The 19731-nt window shown below is 43.7% G+C and overlaps 1 protein-coding gene across 3 annotated transcripts in view; it reads right to left on the reverse strand.

Annotated features, from left to right (window-relative positions):
• The window catches only part of LOC106812030 (monocyte to macrophage differentiation factor-like), a 12112-nt gene extending 1238 nt beyond the window's left edge, over positions 1-10874 (reverse strand). The window contains exons 1-7 of one of the 3 annotated variants that reach the window (XM_014815781.1): positions 10809-10874; positions 5161-5242; positions 4529-4686; positions 4244-4318; positions 3836-3937; positions 2937-3012; positions 1-990 (exon numbers count right to left, since the gene is read on the reverse strand). The exon at positions 1-990 is cut by the window's left edge and continues 1238 nt beyond it. In XM_014815781.1, the coding sequence (XP_014671267.1) occupies positions 802-990; positions 2937-3012; positions 3836-3937; positions 4244-4318; positions 4529-4686; positions 5161-5242; positions 10809-10816 (690 nt within the window). In that variant the 5' untranslated portion in view covers positions 10817-10874 and the 3' untranslated portion in view covers positions 1-801. Of the gene's footprint in view, positions 991-2936; positions 3013-3835; positions 3938-4243; positions 4319-4528; positions 4687-5160; positions 5243-7681; positions 7826-10808 lie in introns of those variants that run through there. The other 2 variants (XM_014815782.1, XM_014815783.1) reach the window with 2 other exon arrangements.
• Between the last annotated feature and the right edge of the window lie 8857 nt (positions 10875-19731).

The raw sequence follows: 19731 nt of genomic DNA on the forward strand, positions 1-19731 counted from the left end.
TTGGGGGTGAGTAATGACAGATTCTTTCCTTATTCACCCCCGATATATATATAAATACATCTGTTAATTGCAGTTTCCATTATAAAACTTTTTTTTGTAAAAAACAGTCAAAAATAATTGTTGATAGCCTTATAAACACAGGTGTTACATCCTAAAATGTGCCCCATAGATAATACAGTTTAATGGAAAAATATATTAAGAACGCGATATATATAACGTGTGTAATTATTCACGATTTACATTAAATTTTTTGCAATAAGCTATGCTTCTCAAAACTATTCGGGACTTTGGACAATAAATTAATAAAATTAACTAACACCTTGTAGATACGATATTACCTACTGAGGTCGGACAGACTATAGCTGCCACACATTTAACACCGCTGCGCACACGTGATTAAGTGACAGTGGCTTCACCAGAAAACTGATCAATAAAATAATCACAATCGCGATATTCGTGCCATTCTACGAGCACGTGTTCGCTATCACTGCACTTGTTTCACTTCGCGCGCATTCACTAATTCACACTGGAATATCAAACGGATGCTATGGCAATACCGACCCAGTGGGTTTCCAATGATTAGATCCGTCCGAAATCCTAATCACTCGCGATGACCGCTCGATGTAAAACGCTCGGGTTTACGAAGCGCCACTGATCAGGTCACACGTGATAATACTATCGGTGCTGAGGTTTTTACGAAGAACACAACCGGTGAAGTACTACCCGCCCGTGCCACCATTGCGCACGCGGGTAGACATGAGAGCTCTCCTGCCGTCCATCCGAATGTTATTCACGATGCCGTCATGCGGTTGCCATGGGAATCATCAGGTACTTACAGACGGCGTACAACTGGCAGGCGGCGCCGGCGACAACGAACAGGTGCCATATCGCGTGCGCAAACGGAACGAGGCCGTCCGACTTGAAGAAGACAACGCCGGTGAGGAAGAAAGCGCCCCCTAGTGCCATCTCGTGCACGCCGCTCAGGTCGTGCTGCAAGAGACGAAAAATCGATGTTGGGAGAAAAAGATGCCGAGTAGGAAAGACGAGTCACAACAGTGAACACAGACATAGCCAGTTGAACATGACTCGCGATGTATACATATATATATATATCAGAAGTAGATAATAGGGAAGGAGTGTGACTTCAATAAACAAGGGAAATTCGTCATTTACTAGCCTTAGAATACCTACGATTTACTAGGCGTAACTCAACAAACTTGAGCTCAAATCGTACAGAGTACATTCACCTAGCATCGTGCGAAATCGTTTCCTCGTATACACCCGCAATCTGGAGATACAGAACTAAAATCGTACGACAGATTCTCCATTCTGTTGCCAGCAAATCGACTCCATAACCCGCCTAACTTGAAACAATAGGCAGCTACTAACGACTCTTGCGCACTCGGCGATGCGGTGTGGCTCGCTGGGAGATTGGACATCGACACAACACTCAGCGAGCTAATCTTTGACCTATTTACAGCTGGTATGCCCCTCACGCACGCACGCCACCGCAATCAGCTCCAGCTCTCCCAGCTAGTAAATGACGAATTTCCCATGTTTATTGAAGTCACACTCCTTCCCTATTATCTACTTCTGAATATATATATATAATCAGCGAGTAGATAATAAGGGAGTGTGAACATCAAATAAACAAGGGAAATTCGTCATTTTACTAGCCCTTATAAATACCTATACGATTTACTACACGCCTAACTCATCCAACTTGAGATCAAATCGGACACCAGTACTATTCGCCAATCATGTGCAAATCGTTTCCAAATTCGTAGACACCCGCAATCCGAGATACAGCCTAAAAACGTACGACACGATTCTCCATTCTTTGGCCATCAAATGCCAGCCATTGCGCGCCTATAAAATTCAAAACAAAGGCAGCTACCTAACGGCTAATGCTAAACTGAGCGAGGCATTGGCTCGCTGGGAGATTAGGCAATCCAACACTCGGCGAGATAACGGCTTTGGACCCGGTATCAGCAACTACCAGGCCACCTTTGTACATAGCTGGCATGCCTTCACGCAACGCTACGGCCAACCGCATGATTTGCTCGTCGAGTGTTGCGTCGATCTCCAATCTCCCCGCGACCACAACGCCACCATTCAGCTATCGCGAGAGAGGCAAACACAGCGACTGGCGGCAGTGTTTGCTGCTTATTTGTCGTGAATTATAGGCGCGGCAATGGGCTGGATTGAGGCCAAAGAATGGAAGAATTCGTGGTCGTACGTTTTAGGCTGTATCTCCGGATTGTGGGTGTCTACGAGGAAACGATTTTCGCGACGAATGATTGGCGAATGTACTGTGTCCCGATTTGAGCTCCAAGTTTGGATTGGAGTTATGCGTAATAAATCGTAGGTATTATAAGGAGTAAAATGACGAATTTCCCTTGTTATTGATGTCACACTCCTCCCGACTATTATCTAACTCCTGATATATATATATATATTAACATGTGTGATAACTCACGACTTATGTTTAACGTTTTGCAATAAGCTACGCTTCTTGAAATTAGCGATGTTGCGACAAATAAATACATAGGAAAGACGAGTCACGGCAGTGAACACAGACATAGCCAGTTGAACACACGTCGGTGATGGGTGTGAAATCAGTTCACTAATCATAGATAAAATGCAATCACGCACAAGCTCCAACTACAGTTAGCATTTAGATAGACCTGTATCAAATTTTTTTTTAACTACCAAACTACCCATAATTATGATAATATCTGATAGCTTCACATGAATTAACTGATGCCACGCACCACTGAATCTATCATTACTACCAGTACTGAACCCCACGCAGTACTCTTACAGCATCACACTTACTAATATCTAAATGTATGCAATGCTAGCTGCCGTGATTTGTGTTAAACACTGAGTATGTAAACATCGCTGAGCCGTTTTATTGTCCCAACGCCTCTTACCGTGCACATCCACGCAAATCCTAACCCAGGAACTAGTGAAACTCCAACATAGAACAACGTTGCTAGCCATTTGTGCCTGAAACAAAATTATGAAACATTATATTATTAGCTGGCATTAAGATGCATATACACAGGGCACCCTCTGAATGTTTTAAAGTTTGAGCCATGACATGAGCCACCAAAGATATGTTTGAGCCACCGATGAAAAACTATAGCCACTGTTCACTTTATCGTACGTGCTAAGCAAGACATAAACAGGTGATGGGTATGGGAAAAAAGGTGTACGAAAACATTTTACGACATATGGCACTGCAATTTGACGATTTCATTAATCACATGTAATTTTGTGAGCAGTTAAAACATTCGCCATTTGTTCTCGCCACTTAGTGTAGTAAAATCGCCACTGTCATTTTTTCATGGCATTTTGCGAAAGTGGAGAATGCCAGCAGCATGCAGTCCTGTATGGGGAAAGGAAATACGACCGTGAGTAATACGACCACCACATAAGCTATCACGGTAGCATCCCAGTTGGCCAACTCCCATTTCGTCTACTCTCAGAATCGGCAATATTCCCATTTTGCCTACTCCCATATGCTACTGTGTTTTCTATTTTTGTCAAGTTGTGTTCTCATTATTTGTATCTATGTTTTCTTCTGGTTCGTGTAGTCTATGTATGCCAATCAAAACCATGTTTTATTAATTAGAAATGATTATTTAGTAAACAAACCGATCGTAGACGAAATGGGAATGGGGTAGATTTTGAGCGTAGACGAATTGGGAGTAGGTGAAATGGGTGTAAGACAACTGGGAATTTTGCTGTAGGCGAAATGGGAGTAGGCCAACCGGGAATAAACCGTTATCACGTCGTGCATGCTAGTGAAGGACGAGCATTCGCCTACTTTTCGTGGAAAGTGTATTGATACACGATGCCGAGGAAAGCAAGCATCCACATCAGGTAGACCCACTGCGATCCATCACTCAGCACCCGCTTCATCGTTAACCTACCAAAAAAAAAAACGAAAAAAGGTAATTGTCTATGTAAGAGTGTTCGTACTTGCACACGCAAGGACAACCAGGAGGTTCATGCGATTCACGATTGCATTACCACCACTCTACTAACAAGAGATGCGAGCAAACCTTTTAATTGTGATTAAATATGTAACACACGATTAGTGCACAGAGGAGGCAAACGGAGCTTTGAGCACGATCGGGGATTGAAGTGAGGCGGATAGCAAATTTCGGCAGCTGCACTTACAGTATTTAAAACAAGAGGTATTTTTACGGCGAGTCAAATATTACGTCCTTACCATGGTGTGTACGAGGCTGCTATGAATATGTAAATAACTGCCCTGTCTCCTATATGGAAGAAATCTTTACAGCCTCTACAAAAGAAAAATGACACACGCACACACAAATTAAATGTTCTGTCATCGACAAACGAATAATGACACATGCTAATGGAGGCCTCAGGTCACAAGCTCAGGTGTGCCTATATACTGATCACGAATATATTAAGCTGTACAGAAGATGAAAACACATGCGAAATACTGAGCGGACACTACACGCTTAACGTACAGTGATTGCTATCGTACCTACAAGCACCGGTGTAGGATATAGTGTGCCACGTCGTAGACATGGTGAAAAGTGCTATTAGTGCACCGCCGTACACTAGTGCATTGAAGTACTGCGTCGGAGTCTGAGACCGCTCGATCATGAAGAAAAGGCAATATGCTGCAGGGATTATGAAAATCTGAAAAAAGAACCATTTAGGGGATGAAAGTTGAATTGCTGATGCTGCTTGTAAGCCTAGTATGTGGGAATAAAATGATTGCGGAATCACTACAACAACTGTGGTTTACGATTGCTATTCATAACATTTATGAAGTAATTCCATTAAATATGAAATTAATATATCTATATAGCATCCAACTGGCTGTTAACTTTATTAGTTAGAATATAGAATTATGTGCTTTAATTATTACAGCCCCCATTCGAATGAACACTTCTTGGTCTTTAATATCACTTTTAAAATCATAATTTATATATATAAACCATGTACAACCACGTATAAATAATAACGCATTAATTATGGAAAAAAAATCATTGTGCACACCAATAATACCTGTGTTTGGATATATATTGAGGTTAATTATGATTTTTTTATTAGTTGAGTGTTTATATGAGTTTTTATATGTTGAGTGTCACACACAACTGCACGACATACCCCATGTGTCACTATATTCGCTACGTGTTCGAACGGCGTTGGTACGTAAGCCATATTTCCGTTGGCTCGATAGTTCATGAACCTGTTAACAAATGATCGTGACATGTTACATCCACAATACAGATATCGCCAGGTGGTCAGTACCCATAACAGTGCACGTACTGCCACATCATGCACAGATGTGAAATCATATAGAGCCTACAACACAGGTTACAGTGTACTGCCGACAGAACTTGTAAGAGAGTCAGTAATTGTATATATTATATATATATATATATATATATATGGTTGTAAACATCTGAATACCAGCATACATCCGTACCCAGGGTACGTTCCGGCAGTACTCTGGGGGACATAGACCCTCTCAGCCTTAGTGTCAGTTATAATATGGATAAATTTGTCCTAAAATAAATATCGTTCGGTTAAATAGCATTTAGGTATAAATATAATTTCACTTTTGTGATTAGCCCTCGGTCTGTAACGTGCAAAATAAATAGGCAAATGCGCAACTTTTCCAGAGTGGCAGTACGATCGCGGGTGTCATGTCAGCGCCTAAAAATGAAGATTTCGAAATTCAATGTTGTTTCATGACCAACATGAATACGTAATTATGAAAATGTGTAGGTATATGCTATTATTTATGAATCTATTAATATAGGGCCTACTCTCAAATTCAGGCGAAAGTACGCCTATCCCTTTGATAACAAGTGCCGCGGAGCGACAGCGCTCATCTGACGTCTACTACGGTGACTCTGAGGTGGAGTGGTGGGATTCTAATAGACCCTGTTAGTCCCAAATGTGTTCACATATGCGTCGAAACAGTGGAACTCACAAGGATGGTATCAGGAACCTTCTCGAAGGAATGTTCGTTGGGATCGTTATGAAAGTTGCCACGAGATGGCGCTTACGTTTAAGTGTCTTAAGATTAAAGATGGCAGCTCCCATCGTACGTAGTAGCAACAACTATTTTCAAGACAGAATAGGTAAGCACTCATCCATTTGCCTACGCAAGCCTACAGGCTAAAATAAAGAGCTGCCACCTGTAACTAATTAACGCAGGCAAAAACTACACCATACTATCACCACCACATGCACTGGCAGTGGCCACTGGCAGTGTCATAATTAAGTTACATGTAACACACTGACAGTACAGAATGCCATAGAAATTATACGATTTAAGGAGCATAAACCTTCTTCAACCAAATTTAGCTTTTGAAATTTCACTGCAACATTGTAGCCTCATACATTCAGGCATGTATAGATTCTACTAGCAAACCCGGCAGTCAAATTCTTTCCAACAGTAAACAAATCCATGTTTAACCCTCCTCTTGAGGGTCAAAAGGTTATCCGACACTTACTCTTCGCATGTCAGCAGAAAGTACATTTCATGGTCCTTTCAATAAACCAATAAAAATGGTAGGTCACCGCTGAAACAAAAAAGTTTTTCAATCGCTCCGTCAGACCATGTCCTCCGAAAATGTTTAAAATCTGCCCTGTGCCCCATTGACCTTTGATCTGTGACCTCCAATTTCGGCACAGTGATGGCTTTTCCTACCGTGATGCTATACACCGACTCACGAGCCTAGGTCGAGCCGTTTAGATTTGTGCCGCAATTCTGCATTTCCTCCCTAAAGCTTAAGTTAAGGAGGGAATGTTCCCCTTTCTTTTACACCTCTTGACCTTTGACCTTTGACCCCCAGCTTCGACATCCCAACTCGTTTTCGAATTACCCCTCTACGTCCTGACTTTCTAATCCGTACGTCGAGCCGTTAAGATTTGTGCCCAACTGTTGATCCACGCACGGACGCACGCACATGCCGGACGCACGCTCATGCGATTCTACAAGCTGCATCTGACTATGATCACCTTCACACTTCCTACCTCCAGCACTCGTGCCGGTACATAAAAAAATATTCATGTTTAGAGCCCCAATTTTTGCTTACAGGCCCCAAAACATGTTGTCACGCCACTGCTGATATGGTTAGGGTTAGGGTTAGGGTTAGGAAGTAGGTAGGCGTAGGCGACTCCCTAGACTCGTTACTCGCTAGTGGAGTAGGCGAGGTACGGTCCGGCATATTAGATAGTACCAGGGTACGTTCCGGCATAGCTCTAGTACTATAGCCCGCTTACATTAACTGCCGCTGGCAGCGGCAGCGGCCAGCGGCCAGCGGCAGTTAATGTAAGCGGCTATAGTACTAGAGCTAGTTCCGGCAGTACCCTGGGGGACATAAACCCTCTCAGCATGCATTACTGACTCTGCTCCTGCTGACTGACCGTGCCTGTGGCTGTGACAGTGTGGTATTGCCAACCAGAGTTGACATATGACATCTGATCTGGCATTGATTAGATTTTAGATTTTGAAACTTATTTACGCTTTCAAGTATATTAGTTATTACATTGTTACATATATATCACAACAATTCTTTTTTAATAAATACAGCGAGGGAGGGCGAATTGACTATGCAGTCTTCAACTTTCAAGTCAGCCACGCCAGCTCAAGCATTGATGATGAACTACTGACCTAAAAAAGTAGAACTACACTAGTTTCCAACGTAAAAACTATCAAAGTATGTATGATTTCACTTGATATGGAAAGCGTACATGCACTCAAAGCGCTGGTGTATTCTTCTTTTCTATTTCAATGACATTCATGGGTAAAAACTGGTCTCAGTCTTTGTGGGTTGCTTGCGCCATCTCGTGGGATAAATACGCTTTATTTTCGTTCGCACTTCGGTGATCTTTAGATAGGTTTTTATTAGGACAAGTTTTCAATTTTTAGCACTTTTGACTAATTAAACATGCCACACTCACCGAATTTCCGCAGAATTACACTTGAAAGATGCGGTGCCTCGTGTGATATAAACTTACAGCTCTCCATTTATGGAATTATAAATATAATTCCTATAGTTTTTTCCCGCACCATAAATTTATTACAACCCTACACGACATATAATGAAGAGTGGATAATAGAGATTAATATTAATTAGAATATTAATTATAATAGTATTTATAGTAGATAATAATAGTAATTAGAATAATAATCTCTATTATCCACTCCTGCTGTAATGCTATCCGACAGCGGCTCAAGCTATTCAAGAAGGAGAAATATTAACCATAGTTATTATTACCGATACTTGCACCTATATACGCACGCGAGAGAGAAATACTTCATTCTTCAAAGCGCATGTGGCTGCGTTTTGTGCACGAGATCGGTTTGCTGTAACATATCGATCAGTGAGTGTGACCACATTTCACTGCGAACTAAAAAATCTCTCGATACACGCGTAGCCTTTTAACGCGTACGAACAAATTTTCAGCGCTTACGAAGACGGACATGCGCGCACTCACGCTCGATTGTTCGCACGCACGCACGCACGCGCGTACACTCTATCTTCTTAGCTATTTCTTTCGATATTCATGTCGTTATTAGATATATTGAGCAAGCGCTAAGTTATATAAGGTACAATTGCTTACGCAGTGTATATCGTACAAGGATCAATGACTGACGTACTACACGGCGGAGTGCAACTATGTACATACAGACGCGAGATAGGGTCATGCAGTGTATCCAGTATCAAGCATAATGGCTTGCAAGTTTGATAACACGCGAGGTTCTATAGCAAAACTGCTGCGTCAGAAAAGCTGGAGTAAGTGCGTACTATCATTAATCGTTATCATTATTATAATTATAATAATAATAATAATTATTATTATTATTTCCAAAGTGGATCATGGCATCAGCCGGTGGATTCTGGGTTGGCCGTGTTCCAACCTGGGACATATATAGGGATTCGTTTTTATTATTATTATTATTATTATTATTATTATTATTATTATCATTATCACTGTCATTAATCGATGCGCCGAGAGCTCGACAGAATGTACTGATATAAACATTGCCGCGTCATCGCATAAAGTTATGGAATTATTCGTGCATGGCGTGTATACAGCGGATGTGGTGCAAACTTATGAATGGTGCGCGTAAAAACACCGAGGAGGCAAAACACTGAAGTAACATAACCATGAACATATGGTGCAAGCGGAACATGTAGCTACACTAGACATGTGTGGAGGGGAGGCCTGGTGGTGGTGGTGGTGGGAGGGCGTCTTTGTGGGACGCAGATCCACTGCTCTAACCCGCGTGTGTTCGCTCAGCTTATCACTCGATGCTATTGAGATATAAAGTCAACGATGAACAACTATATAGTCTCAATCCGTCCTGCGCTTCACCAGGCTATTCTAACCCTGCAAAGATGAAACCAGTTCGAAGACGGGACACGTATAGCAGTGGTGGATCCAGTATTCCAAGGAGGTGGTGAAAAGCAGGCGGGGGGTATGGGGGTCCTCCCCCAGAAAATTTTGAAAATGTAGATAGCAGGAGATGGTATTTGAGGCACTTTTGAGTACATGTACAGCCTTCATTCTAACTACGACAATTCTCTTTTTAGTAGAACAATTCTTGCATTTGCAGACGCACTTTTCTAGTCTCAAGGTCAGACTCTGATGGGCGTATGAGACCTGTTGAGTGAGAAAATTGTCATTACACAATTAACATGATTTAGGGACCAATTTATTGTGCTACGCCATTTAGGGGTCCGTTTTAGTGTCTTGCACCATTTAGGGGTAAGACTTCATTATCTTACACCAATAAGGGGTGATATTTGATGCCGCTGAATGCGCCATTTAGGGTCCAATTTTGAAATGCTTTGACGAGGATGCGTGCCACTTTAGTATGGGAGTGACCCCCCCTCCCGGATTCGTTCCAAACAAACGCACCCTGAATGCGCTGTGTTTATTATTACGATAATAGTTGCGAGGGTTCCTTCCTAGGCGGCGCCTTCAACACGATCGCCCCGTGTCGGCATTGTACGCATGAGAGAGATGATCACAACAATCACACTAGTCTGAAAGAATACCAAACAAATTCAAACGCAGTTATTCCGACTCAGTGGCGGATGCAGGATTTCAATGAGGGGAGTGAAAAACAGGCGGGGGGTATGCATGGTGGTCCTCCACCAGAAAATTTTGAAAATGTAGATCGCAGGAGATGGTATTTGAGGCACTTTTGAGTACATGTACAGCCTTCATTCTAACTACGACAATTCTCTTTTTAGTAGAACAATTCTTGCACTTGCAGCGCGGCATTGATTGCTGTACAGGGGGGGGGGGGAAGGGGTGACCACCGCTGGGATGAGGGCGACAGCAAAACTCATTCTTGGAATTGTGAAAAAAGCTGCAAAGCGGTTGTAACCTGCTTTGCCACTCAATTACATAATTTAACCCATGCAAGTCTTATGCAAATACACACACACAGACACGCACGCCCGCACGCACGCACGCACGCACGCACGCACGCGGTGTGTCAAACGTATACATACGTAAGCACGACACAAACACAAACACAGACACAGACACAGACATAGACACAAACAGACAGACACCCCCAACACGCACACGCACTCGCACTCGCACTCGCACACGCGCACGCACGCACGCACGCACGCACACACACACACACACACACTCACACGCACACACACAGAAATACATACACTGTACATAATACGCGTAAATAAATTCACTGTACATATATATATATACACTGTATATTATACACATCGATCTACACACGCACACACGCGCAGTACCTCGTCATCGGCAGCTCTCTGAGGTTGACGGCGCCACCGCACGGCGACGCCCGCCCCTCCCTCGTCGTCGTCGTCGTCGTCGTCGTCATCGCAGTCCTGCTCGTGCTACGATTCCCGCACGCAGCACAACGCACGCACGACTCACTGCGGGCGCCGAACTGTCAAGAAGAGAGGCTGCGAGATGTGCATATTTGCAGCCTTCGTTCCGTGGCGATCGGATGCAGGCAGCAGCAGCAGCGGCAGCGGCAGCGGCAGCAGTAGAGTCATGCTCATCGCCCGTGACATTCACAGGCAGCATCTTCCCGACGTTTCCGCTGCAGCTGCCTGCCTGCCTGCGCGCGCGTGAGACCCGTAAGGGAAGCAGCAGCCGCGCCGGGTTCGCATCAGAACAACGACGGGGTGCGCTTTGATTTGATCGATGATGAAACAGCGAAGGTGAAATGTCGATCACGCGCCGATTTTCAGCGCGGAGGAACGACTGCATGCGCACGAAGCCCGAGAGGCGGATTAATTAGAACAAAGCCTTTGGGAATGGAGTTTGTGTGTGTGTGTTGATCGTACTAGGTCGATTCCGGCCATCCCTTGAGGCGCTCCGCCATGCAGCTGGCTGCTGGTGATGATGTGTATGTGTAGTTGTGTACTATGGGTGCTACAGCATATCGCCCCTGTCTACATGATTCTACGAATTGATAAGCTTACCCATAGAACACGTTCATCGACGAGATGTGGTTACCCACGGCCGGTTTGTATTATCATTAAACTAACATTATTAATCTATAATAGTTAATTAGTAATTGATAATGAATCGATAATTAACGATATAATTAATGATATCAGATGACGGCTGCATGGATTCGCCGCGAAGTTTCGATTTTCCCCGAAGATGTTTCGAAGCTATATTCGACAGACGGAGATGATTGCACCACTCACGCACCTGAGTACTCTGTATTCTTCCCCTCCGCCGCTGCTCAGATTTTCTCTAGCTCATACAGTGTCTTGGTGTGAAGTGGGTGAGATTAATATCGCATGAACCAGCAAGTCTTTTATAATAGCGCGAGGGGGCCATGTTAATATTTAACCCGAATGATCCAGATTTTGATGCATATATTTCCGCGTTGATGTGTGTATCAGGGGAGAATAATGACAAATCATTATAAATCATTACATTGTCAAATAATTTACATCATTACAAATCATTACATTTGTCATTATTCACCCCTGTGTAGGCCCTATATGTCTCTACCCGTCTGTACCATCTGTTGAATACATGCGCTATACACATATTGATGCAGCTCTCTGGAATTCCGCTCGGAGAGAGTAGATGCCTCAAAAATGCTTCCGGGCGCAGCGTGCGAACATATAACTACGTTCATTCTAAACTTGGCGGTTAGCCACCTCTTACATTGCCCGTAGGGCATCACGTTAAAGGAAACCCACCGCGTAGGAAATGAGGAAACCGCGTGACGTCACGGCGGTGTGTTTGCGTAATCGGTTATAGGTGTCTTGTCGCGAAATAAATTATTTAGGGCAATTTATTTCGCAACGATTTACCGAAAGAGTGCAGACAAAATAGCAATGAATCGCACGTGAAAAATACGTTCCTGTTAAGTATGAAAACTATAATGCATGCTTACCGAGTTGGCTTGTATTTTTATTTCAAATGATGATTATCGTTCTTATAGTCGCAGTTTTTAATAAAAGCGGTAAGAGAGTATTTATTATGAAAACTTGTGGCGTCGTCGAAGTAAAAAAAAGCGCGATTTACGGTCAACGTACGAGACTATGACTATGGCAAGTATCGCCGAGCTCTCACGGTAAGCGAAGTAAAATTGATGTCATACCGTGTGTAACAACTGAACACGATAATATTATGTTAATAAACAGAACCAACTTTACTGGCTGGTGTGGGTTTGAGAGGGTTGCGGCCAATTCTCCGACTTTGTCCGTGCGGTGCGTACGGTGTGTTGAAGTTGCATGGGTACGTTTCTATGACTACGTCCCTAACCTACGACGCTGCATATTCGCAGTCAGCCCTTCACGAAGGATAATCAATAAATCACTTCACATGGCTAATAGGTGCTGTTCTTTGTCTCGGTGATTTTATCCTCATGCTAAATTATTACTATTATCTGCACTAGAGGGCAGCACGTGCACACGGCGAACGCACGCACTGCATGCTTTATAAGGCGCGTTCACACGGACGTTTTTGGCACGAGCCTAATTAGGCCCGTGCCAGATTTGGTCCCATCGAAAACGTCGAACCAGGCCCGAGCCAAATTTTAGCACCAGCTTTCGGCGAGCGGTAGAATCGGTTGAGCGGTAGATGCCGCGAGTGTCGAACGTGTACTTCGACGAAATAAAGTCCAAAACAGTATAAAAATTCGTAAAATTTGATCAGGATGCACGTTTTCAAGATTGATAATTGAACTCGGAACGTAAGTAAACACTCTGAATCGTACACAACGCCATCTCGCGACATACTGCCAAAGTATCTGTGAGATATTTGTGCAATAAAACTTATTTGAATTTGAATTTGAATTTGACAGACAGTATTCATTTGCGTACGTGTGAACGCTCCGACTCAAACCGGCCCGAGCCAAATCTAGCCCATTTGGCTCAGGCCAAACCATGACCGTGTGAACGCGACTTGTGTCACGATATATACATATATTTACAAAATTCCTCAATTTCTTTGTATGAAATTTATTTTCATGTCGAAAACGAGATAATGATTGATGAAGAAAATAAGGAGGAAAGAATGAGAGGCAATAGAAAATATTTATAATTTTTCTAAGATCGCTAACAAACACAAATTGTATTTTTTATGCGCTCGTGCTCTCTGATTGGCGGAGCACGTATCGCGCGACAACGAGTAAAAATGCTTTGGTCTATTGGCAAAACGTAAATTTTCCACGTTGGCCGACGAATCGTGCAACCACCTGGTGAGAGCAAACCTAACGATTATCGCCTAAGCGTTTCGGGCGAAATCATAGTGGTTTTCACCACGATAACGTGAAATCTTGTTCGAGAACACTGTAAGTTTCATCGCTGTACGAACCCGAAACGGTCTCGCTGCGACCAGCCAACAAATGTACAGTGCTTGTATCGTGACGTACGCGACATGACGACGTCACATTACGTCATATCGCTCGGCTAATTACAGTGCACAGCGCACGTTTCCTGACCCGAGATTTAGGAATTTTTTTCTCATTCCACACAGTGGCACTTCGCGTGCGCTCACCCGCATACACACCTGGTACAAACGAGATATTCTAATATACAATGCAATTCATATTATACAAACAGCGAAATATACAACGATTTTCATACCCGATTAATCACTTGATCACTCTTGCATTTAGGAAAAAGTCTAAGAAGAAAAAAATCCAACTACAAGAACGCAGCGTGGCACGTGCACGAGTTTGCTACAGTATACGAACTGTGAATCACTGAACTAATCTTCACTTCACATATTCACACACACACACACGCACGCACGCACGCACGCACGCGCGCGCGCGCATGCACGCACGAACACACACACACACACACACACACGCGCGCGTGCGCACACATACGCACATCTCTGTCAGTTATGGTGGCACCATATAGCGGCAACATCTGGCACAAAACCTCTAGGGTCTGTATCCCGAGTAACCTCTCATTCTACACTAGCAGTGGTCTTGAGAGGAAGGGATGAGGGGAATCACAAGTATCTCGTCAATTAAGAGCAGCCACTAGCTCCACAGAGGCAGACACGTACGATGAAGATATGTACTGCAATAATTTTTTTTTTTTTTTAGCTAAGTGATAGTTATAATACGCTCTTTGGTATTGATACGTATAATGCAACATTGTTCCAGCCAACACAATCACCGATGACCAACTTATAAGCTTGCAACGAGGTTGCGTTCAAGATCGTCAACCGACACTGCATGAATACCATATACATAGCTGATCAAGAGTATATTACGATTAATAAACTGAATCGTCTTAATATACACTTGAAGAGCTCTTGAAGTAGGCTTAGTTCATACCATAGGCTGAAATAAATGAAATAGATATCTTCCAGCCTTTATATCCCATTAATCTAATGGGATCTAATTAATTCATCCCCGTCCAACGCTGCAACGCGAAACTCCCGCCACCTATCGGGAATCCCGCAAACGAATTTAACACGCAGGGTAGTAGCAGGAAACGAACAAAATATGGCGAGAAACTGAATTTCTCAACGGTCGCGGACCTCTCATATTTAATAACGTCGCACATAATGATACTGCCTCACAAACAAAAACATAATTCCAATATATAAATATATATAAATGTATGTAGGCCTACGTGTGTGTATATATATATATATATATATATACATACCGTACACACGATGGTTATTATCAAATCACGAACATTTCTAGCTAGTTGCGTACCATCCAGATAGATGACCGACAGATCTCGGTCCAACCTCCATAGAAATAAATGTACAACCCGATGATGACACAACTTAATAATAGGAACATAAAATTTAAACACCGCGTAAAAACATTTCATCTTCGTTGAATATATATCCCTTTTTTTGCAAAGGGAAAAAAAACGACTTTTGTCGTCGTCGAGCTATATTCCTACTTCATAGCAGAAATGTTATAACATTATATTACCACAGTGGCGTTACAACGCGAGCTAAACCGACCTTCTAGGCCTTGCCTCCCGCACGCATGCGCAGAGTACAAACGAAGGGCGTACGCTACATCAGCCTTAGACTGCGACTATTACAACTCGATACGGTCAGGAGTAGTTCCCTATTATCTCCTGCTATTATCTACTCCTGATACGGTGCTACACAGCACCTCACACTACTGCATGTACGTGCTGCTCACATACTGATATGGTCAACGCTCATGGATTTTATCAAGAGCTAATAACACACGTATTATTTATTATTAGCTCTTGATTTTATCAAACGGTGTGCAATTCTCTCTCGGCGGGTGGAGTGGGTTCTAATAGCAAAAGCAGTTCAGTCCTTTGTTAACAGTCAACAAATCCGTGTTGACCTCTCCTCTTGAGGGTCAAAAGGTTATCAGACACTTACTCTTCGCACGTCAGCGGAAAGCACATTTCATGGTCCTTTCAATAAAGTGATAAAAATGGTAGGTGAGCGCTGAAACAAAAAAGTTTTTCACTCTGACCGTTAGGCCATGTCCTCAGAAAATGTCTGATATGTGACCTTTCCCCCACTGCCCTTTGACCTGTGACCTCCAATTTCGCACTGGTGATGGGTTTCCTGCCCATCACACTATACACCGAATATTAAGAGTTTAGATTTGTGCCGCAATTCTGCATTTCCTCCCTATACTTTAAGTTAAGGAGGGAATGTTCCCCGTTCTTTTACACCTCTTAACCTTTGACCTTTGACCCCCAGCTTCGACATCCCAACTCGTTTTCGGATTACCCCCCTACGTCCCGACTTTCGAATCCGTACGTCGAGCCGTTTAGATTTGTGCCCAACTGTTGACGGACGCACGGACGCACGCACGCACGGACAATCATGCGATTCTACAAGCTGCATCTGACTATGTCAGATGAGCTAAAAATTATGTGAGTAGATACGCGACATTCCCGCGACCTGTCACTGATGAATTTCCTCTCAATGTCACCCTGAAGATTAGAACACGACAACCTGAACGACTGCGAGGGTCTGAAAGACCCCGCAGGTTTTTAAGCCACTGCGTGTCGAAAAGGTACGTTACTCTAGCCAACAGGGACTGCGTGTAAGCAAAACCATGAGAGACATAGAATCCGACGAGAGACACAGGTTGCAACGAGACAAGTATGCAGCGGTGAGTATCGTCACGCATCACGACCCCTCACCCTCAGTAAATATAAAGATTTGGGTATGACAACTCCGGGTATGGCTCGAATGGAATTACAAGAACGTTCACAGTTTTACATCGATGCGGACACAACATGACCGGCGAAAGCAGTTCTACGGTAAGAGATATGCGGACAAGTCATAGTAGGTTGGATATCCTTTGCGGCATCGTGTGTCAAAGCGCGATCAGCTCGCGGCATACCAGAAGGAGAGATATTTTCGTAGTATCTTCCAACGGGAATACATGACAAACGAGATATCGAAATCGTTCGTTATTGTGTTCCCGTATCTATGGTAGGGCGAGTCGTGGCTGCGCTGTACCGGTGTTCTAGCAGTTCGATTTGCCAATAAAGGCAAAAAACGTCGGGTTAGTTTGAAGTCAGAGCCACGCGACTTAAATAGGCTAAAATGTAAATAATAATATACATTTGATTTCCGCGCGGGGCGCCGACAAAAGAAAAAAAAAAACGTTCGAAATCGATTTGTACGATTTAAAATTTAAATAAACAAAAATAACACAATTATTTTACATTTCATATGGCCATCAGAAAAAATGTACACCGTGCATGTACGTACACACGCTACGTGTTTATCATGGAACGTTATTAAGATAGATAGATGGTCACTTGTTCGTAGCAATATTTTGCTACCAGCGCCTACCGACCTGCCATCTATCACGAAATATGAAACACGCAAGCTACGCTCGGGATCTGGAATATTCATCATAGGAAAAATCCGTCATAGAGAAAAAATAGTCCGTAGACACAAAGCGCCAACGTTTTTTTTTTTGATAATACGACTTAAGAAAGTATGCGATAGGTTCATAGTTAATAAGCAGCTCTGAGCTATTGCAGTTCATTGGGATAGTTTCGGAACGTCTCCCCTCTCTCCCTCTCTATTCGATCTCTTTTAATCTCTTTCACCCCCTCTCTCTCTTCTGCACGCTCTCTCTCGCTCTTCCCCGATCCGGCATCATCTTCCCTTATCCAGGGCAAATGGTCATTATGACCAGTTTTCCTCGGAATCATTTTCCTACACCTACGTAAGATAAGTGCCCGTGACTACTACGACAGCCCTGTCAAATAATAAGGCACAATTGATTATATAACATACGTATTATATAACGCACACATACGCACAAACACACGCAAACAAGCACGCACGCACACACACACATGCACGCGCACGCACAAACACGCAATCACGCACGCACGCACACACACGCACACACGCACACGCACGTACAGATATGCACTCATCTTCTTCACAGTCTCTAATCTAATCTCCATGTTGTCGCACCGCGTCCATTTCACCGTTCCGCGAAAACATAGAGAGAGAGAGAGAGAGAGGAAGAGAGAGAGAGAGAGATAAAAGAGAGAATACCCACAGTGACATTCGTCGTTGACATTAATGGACTGAATAAGGCTTACTAGTATAATATTCGGCATCGCGCGAGATCTCCATCTTGCGTACGATCTCCATGGCAACTACCGACTCATGACAGAGATGCACTGCTGAGAATATAGACGTCGCTATGATCAAATGATCAAAAATTGGAAAAAAAATGAATGCGGCAAAACTGAAGCCATTTTCACGACTCCTCGAGCCCACATATGAGCCAACGGAAGTGAACGTTGGGGGCCGTCATCGGATGGAATCATGGCGAAGCGAGTTTCACTTTCACGTTCAATCGCTCGAAAAGACTTCCCATTGGTTAATGCATTCGTGAAAATGTTATTTGATTGGCTCGCCCAGCACGTCGGCGTTTGCGATCACCTGACGCGGTTTAGCTCATCTAGCCAGCTAGACGGCAACGTTGAAAGGACGTTGATACGAAATAAACGAATCTAATAGAATATCTTAATAGTTTGATGTCTCCCGAAATTTCTGAGTAATCTCGCATCAGATTCTATACGTATTTGGTCATAATCGGTAGGTAATTGAGCGGTTATTTACAAATCAGCCTCTTAACGTAAAACAAGTAGGAAATGCCGAAAACCGCGAGCACCTTTACGGGTTCGAATCGGTCGTCTCTCGCGCGACACTTCCTTTTGCTTTTGGCACAATTCAGGAAAGCATCACCTCCACAATGCAATGCGCGTGTTTCTATCTGCCATCGAACACGTTGTTCGTCACTCGAGAGCAGCACGTTGGGGCAGTTACCACACACCGCGACGCAAAACACGACCCCTTATTTTGCCACTGGCTGCATTGTCTTGAAAGTGGTACATTGAAGCAGTTAGCACTCTCCGCGACGCAAAACACGATCCCTGTTTTGCCACTCACCGCGTTTTCTCAGTGGTATATTGGGACAGATAGCACTCTCCGCAACGCAAAACGCCATCCCTATTTTGCCACTCACCGTGTTTTCTCAAATTGGTATATTGGGACAGATAGCACTCTCTGCGACACAAAACGCGATCCCCTATTTTGCCACTGGCTGCGTTCTCCTGAAAGTGGTATATTGGGATGAAATTTTCAACCTTAGATAGAAATTAAGTAGTCGGTTACCCAAACACTCAAATGTATATAAGTGCACGCCTATGACCACATTGAAAGCATAAACTGGGTGTGGCCGCACACATGGAGAACCGTGAGATGGCAATGGAAACATTCCAGTCAGCTCCCAATGCCATCTAACGGGAAACGGCGATACTATACCGCTATAATATACCACTTTAAGAATCGACACTGGTTTTGCGACGCACAACTGCGAGACAGCGACGGTTGCCCAGCTCCCGTCTCGCCGGTCCCCTCGCACCGGCCGCTGCTGCGGCGAGGCGTGCCGGACAGTCCCTGCGCTGTGGTGTGTCTCTGATGCAGTGTCGGAGATTTCGGGGGGGCTGCATGCGTCTCTCTCTCACTCTCTCTCTTTCTTGTGATCGCCGCGGGACAGTGACGACTTGTCTTCGCTTGCGTAGTAAGCCGAACACATGCCGCGCTGCGTCCCTCCAATATGATGACCATGCCGAGTTATGAACATCTAGTGTTTACTAACGATCCAACACTGAAACTTACTAGTAGATTATGAAACACCAATTATTATTGAATCATATG

This window comes from Priapulus caudatus, unplaced genomic scaffold (genome assembly GCF_000485595.1).
Source record: "Priapulus caudatus unplaced genomic scaffold, Priapulus_caudatus-5.0.1 Scaffold601, whole genome shotgun sequence".
Taxonomy (NCBI): Eukaryota; Metazoa; Priapulida; class Priapulimorpha; order Priapulimorphida; family Priapulidae; genus Priapulus; species Priapulus caudatus.